A 5,193-nucleotide genomic window follows, 5' to 3' on the forward strand; every position below is an offset into this window, starting at 1 on the left:
ACCTTTTTGTTTTTTCCCCCCCCCCCCCCCCCCATCATTTGCATTTTCCACAGAAAACTCTAGAGGGTATCCTCAGTACCTGTTGGTAATATGTATGCAGTGAATTCCCCTACTCTTTCAAAGACTGAAGTAAATGGGAAGAACTTGGGAGGGACAAGCTCTGTGGAGGTCAAGGTTTAGTGTTCTACAGCATGGAAACTCAGACTTCTTCAGGAAGGCTTGGTGGAGAAGTCAGGAAGGCAGGAGCTTCCAGGCTAGCAGATCCTGGGCATCCAGAGTGCAGAAAGACAAATTCCAACTTGTCCATTTGCCATATTATCCTTTAATCAGCTGAATTCCTGGACAAACTAGGGGTTCATCACCTCACCTGCAGCTCTGTCCACCATAGCCTGCCCACACTGGGGTGAACACTGTGCACAGTAGCATACGTAGCTCCATGGTAATATTGGTGTATTTAGGATTTGCTTTCTGTCTCATCTTCTGGCCCACAGACCCAAAACTTGGGACTAGTTAGGAAAGCTGTCAGATTAACTGAAGAGGCTATGCGCAGGGACAGAACTAATTGTATGAAAAGCTAAATAGTTGTACAGCACACAGAACAATGTGGAACATAAAGAGACTCAGCTGTGGAGACTTCTGGATGTATATATGAAGCAGAATTGGCTTGTGTACCAATCAAGCCAGTTATTAAGGTACTAAAAGATATACAAGAGGATGGAATTAGGTACCAACATTTGGGTTTAAGGGCTGTCTGTTTTCCTCCATGTGTGATTCCTCATGCTCATTATTCCTTGTTTTCACATAGATCGTGGCTGCTCCTGAATGACCAAATCTTGTTTCATAATCCCCAAAACTCCAGATAAAGAGAAACTCACCTTGTCTGGTGATATGCATGTGTGCTGAAGAAGTTGCACACGGAGGAGGCAAAGCAGAAGCCTGAGGTGCTACGTTTTATACCTTTATTAAAAACAAACTCCAAGGCTAATTTGAAAGTTGCCAACACTCTTTATGCCTTCACCAAAACCATGAGAATCTTCCAAACTTTGCTAGATAACAAACCTCCTTCATCTCCGGTGTTTTGATCCAACTGTAATGACCTCCTATTTTTGACCGAGTCAGACCAAAACTGCCTGAGCTTAAAAACACTTAAAATGCATTTGCTTAGAGGTAGGATTTGGCTACACAGAGAAGATAACTAACTATATAAAAATCCAAGTAATCCAGGATGAGATCCTGGCTCACTGAAGATGGCTGAAATTCTGCCCACCTTTAATAGGCATTGACTTTCATTCCAAGTCTCTGCATAAACATGGAAGCTGAAGCGATGGATTGGGTTTTCAACTGCACAGAGCGTAGGTCCTAACAGGGTGGAATTCTGCTTGTTCTCCTCAAGCACTTACATTTTTATGGAGACATGTTTTCTGCTGTGGCTTCCCAACAGAGTATTAAGAGGTAGCAAAGACTAGATTTTTTTTTTTTTTTGAGAGAGAGAGAGAAGTACTTTGTATGCATGTCCCAGAGGAATACTGCTGACCTAAAGCAAATGTTTTTACTATCTAGCTGAGGCAGCTTCCATCCCTACTCCATGCCACCAGCTGAGAAAGGTCTGACTGATGTCATAAGAAAAGCTTGAGTCTCTTACAGACGCAATCCCTAATCAACTTAGGAGAAGCTGAAATTCCAGTCTCACATTGTAACAGCTATTACTGTCGGGTAATAGGGGTTAATTAAACAGGCAGTACAGCCTTGCAAGCAGAGTACTAAACCTGCCAAATCACCTGAAAATCGGGTAAAGTTGGTAAAATACCTTGGTCTGCCACTGAAGTGGCGTTTGAACGCAGACATGGACTGCAGCTGAACTTGTGTGTCCACAGAAAAAGAGCAGCTCCCTGAGCTGAATTCAGAGGAACACCAGTTGGATCTTCTCATAAAGCATCAACATTTACAGATTTGCATGCATGATCTCCCACCTGGGTTTATCCACACAGCAGGAGAAGGGGGTCAAACTCTTCCCGTACCTGGCAGCGTGCCTCCTCCGACATCATAAGGTTTAGGTTAGTCACTGTGATCTAATCCATTTAATCTTTGATTTCTCTGCTATGTGGTAGAGGAAGCACAAAGGTTATCTGTGGTCTCAGCAGAAAACTGCATCACCAAACTCCATACACGAGAACCTACTGTTAGGGCAAACCAGACAACACGCAGAATTAACAGGATCAGGACTCTGATCACTACTAAACTGGGCATACTGGACAAAATGACCTAGAAGGAAAAAAACTTTTTTTTTTTTCCTATTCTCTCTCTCCTGTCAGCCCTTCTTCTTAATTCTGCATACATTTTCTTGGGTTAAATAAATACCTGCTATGGGAAGAGACCTCTGATGAAAGGATAATAAATGAGCTCAATATATACTGCCATTTCATGGGTTTCTGCTATGCACTGCCATAAATTTAAAGTCAATTATGTTCTGTTTAAACATTTAACACTGTAAAGCTAGCTAATTTTACATCTTGTCAAAGATAATTGAAATACCCACTTTGTCCATTTAATAGGCAGGCAGAGCATCCACAAGATGGAAAATACCACTGGGATTTCACTGTTTGCAACTGGATAATGGAAATACCCTAAACTCCTCAGAATTCAGCAAGATCAGCTTTGACACTGAAAGCACAAATCTGCATACAATGTGAAACTCAGCAGCCAGCAACAATCTCAGACCAACTGGCTACTGTTGTCTCCCAAAACTAAACTGTATCAGCAAGCTTTTATTTGCATAGCTGCAACACTAGAGGACCCCACATACACACATTATGGACTGAAGATACAATTAATTTAAATTGAATCCTGAGGCTCTGCAAGGAAGCAACCTTTGTGTAACTGGTTCTTTACAGACACTCCTTTGAAGTGATGAAATCCAGTGGCTGTGACTAAGCTTGTAAACATTGTGCACTCAGAGTTGCTATCAAATTCAGGGGGAGTCCCACCAGGCCAAAATCTAGTTACAGGAGATGGCCCTGAGCTGATAATGCTAGGATAAAAATTTCAGAACCAATACCCAAGACATCAGGGTGCAAACTCTCCTCTAAAGCATCCAAGTTACTGTCTACTGGAGCAACAGCATTAGGTAACCTGGAAATGCCATGAAGGTTTTTCTTTCTGATAAAGAAAGGACCCAAAGACTGTCTGTCAGGTGCAATCCCTATGGGCAACTGAGCAAAACTTAACTCTTGGGACTGCTCCATCAATCTACCAGAGGTGGTAAGATATCTAAGTTCAGCAGTTAGCTGTGTAAATAGGTTTCCTTTACTATATCTGCATTACTGAGTCAACACTATCTTTCTGTTGAACTGTTGCTGTCCACGGCAGGGCAAGGCACCATGTTATCCAAGTATTTTTAAGAAAGATTAATATCCTCACAAAAGATATACTACAAACAGTAAAAGGCATCTCTCTGACAATGCATTTGCCATTTCTTTCCCTAAGGCCCTGTTTGGATGTTTGGGGTAAGCCAGCAGACAACAGGAGAGAAAGCTTGGCCAAAATTATCACAAAGAAAGAATATGAAATATGACATTAAAAATCTCATTTGCTTTCCAGTCCTCTGGCTTCAGCAAGACATGAACAGGTGGCACACTACTGAGCTGTGGCAGGGATGTTACTCAGAGATCTCCTAAGACCAGTAGTTTTGCCGGGCCTGGAACCGTCTTTTCCAGTGATGCCTAAAGGGAGAGATCATGGGAGAAAGAGGGTTAGAGCTCTGGTTCCAGGAGCCTAGCTGCCCAAATGCCCCATTTAGAGTCAGTGCGAGGTTAAAAGGTGGCAAGGATCCATTCCCAAACAACCAAAGGTCTTCACAACAACATTCCCATTGCTCTTGTACCAGCTCCAGGCTAAAGCATGACACAAACTGCTTCCCTGGCAGCAGGCCTCAGCACGAGGCTATTGAGAGCCCAAAAGTTACAGTCTGCGTGAAATTTTCTAGCTTCTGCTATGCAAACACACATGACAGCCTCTGCTGTGAGTAGTTACGTATTTCCAACTGCCACCCTGGATCCTCATGGACACAAAGTACCAGAAGTGCCTTACCCAATGTCATAAACATCAGGAAAGTAGATGCACAGAAGGTCTGAAAATTGTCTCAGAGTGGGGAATGTTTCTGGCTACACAGGCTTGCTCTGATCTGCAGCTAACCCCTTGGTTTCAGGAAAGCTGAGGTGACTGTTGGGGCAGCAGAGGGAACAAAGTGAGACAAAGGAGTTTGCAGCTGCTCCATCTCTCAATGTACGGAGAACAACACAGGGAAGGGAAGACAGACAAAAAGGAGCAAGATTCCAAGGCCGCTCCTGGCTTTGGACTGGCTCTTGGAAATTTTGCCATAAAGCAAGCTCTTTCCCTCTCACACCTATACTTCATTAGCCAAACAAGGTTACTGAAACAAACCAAGGCTGCTTTTGTGGCTTAGGAGGCTTTGAAATCAGCTTCATCAATCATTCAGTAGTGGTAGTCATGGAAGAGAAGACAAATGCTTCTTGGCTCAGACAAACAGAAAACTTTAGCAATTGAGTTGTGATTGGCAGCATCTGCAGGTAGCAACACAATAAAGCCTGAACCATTAACAAACCCCTGCCTGCTCCTGGATAACCTAGAGTCACCCATAACCAGTGCCTTGGGAAAACCAGAGCTGGATCCCCAGCTATAAAGGCCATGGAAAAACATCAGCTAGCTTTAAAGCTAGCCCCATGGCAGGCAAGTCTTGCATATTTCTAGTTTGGCTCTTCTTATTTCTTGATTCTCCCCATGACAGACTGACTGAAAAGCAGGGAGTTGGTCATTGTTTATTTCAGCAATTCTTCTTTAAGGTTGCAGACACGAAGCCCAGGGCAGATCTCTTTCCCACTCAGAGTTGTAGAGCATACAACCTGCAGGATGAGCAAGTACATGTATCCTGCCATGCCCTCCCTCTAGCACAGCAGCTCAAAAATCCTCACCTGAAAGAAAAAACCAAACCAACGAACCTCACAATGACCAAATCTCTGGCTGTGCCTATAGCAGAAGATGATTATGTGATTGCAGACTCCTGCTAGCAAATCTCAGACCAGTAGCCTCCTGCACGAGTAGCACAAAAGCTTGCAGGCATATAATATCTAAGTTAAACCCAGACGCATAGAATGGGTTCATCCAGAAGCTACCTGT

General features: G+C 43.4%; 1 protein-coding gene across 5 annotated transcripts in view; it reads left to right on the forward strand.

The window, feature by feature from the left end:
* LOC104828111 (chromosome unknown open reading frame, human C3orf18) overlaps positions 1-1,365 on the forward strand; it is a 12,634-nt gene extending 11,269 nt beyond the window's left edge. For 2 of the 5 annotated variants that reach the window (XR_773994.1, XR_773996.1), the window contains 3 exons: positions 54-129; positions 492-692; positions 806-1,365. Coding sequence is in view for 1 of the 5 variants with exons in the window: in XM_010561575.1 (XP_010559877.1) it covers positions 806-826 (21 nt within the window). In the remaining 4 variants the exon portion in view is untranslated. The remainder of the gene's footprint in view (positions 1-53; positions 130-491; positions 693-805) is intronic. The other 3 variants (XR_773995.1, XR_773997.1, XM_010561575.1) reach the window with 3 other exon arrangements.
* Positions 1,366-5,193: the final 3,828 nt, after the last annotated feature.

Source organism: Haliaeetus leucocephalus, unplaced genomic scaffold (genome assembly GCF_000737465.1).
Source record: "Haliaeetus leucocephalus isolate CR32 unplaced genomic scaffold, Haliaeetus_leucocephalus-4.0 Scaffold148, whole genome shotgun sequence".
In the NCBI taxonomy this organism is placed as follows: domain Eukaryota; kingdom Metazoa; phylum Chordata; class Aves; order Accipitriformes; family Accipitridae; genus Haliaeetus; species Haliaeetus leucocephalus.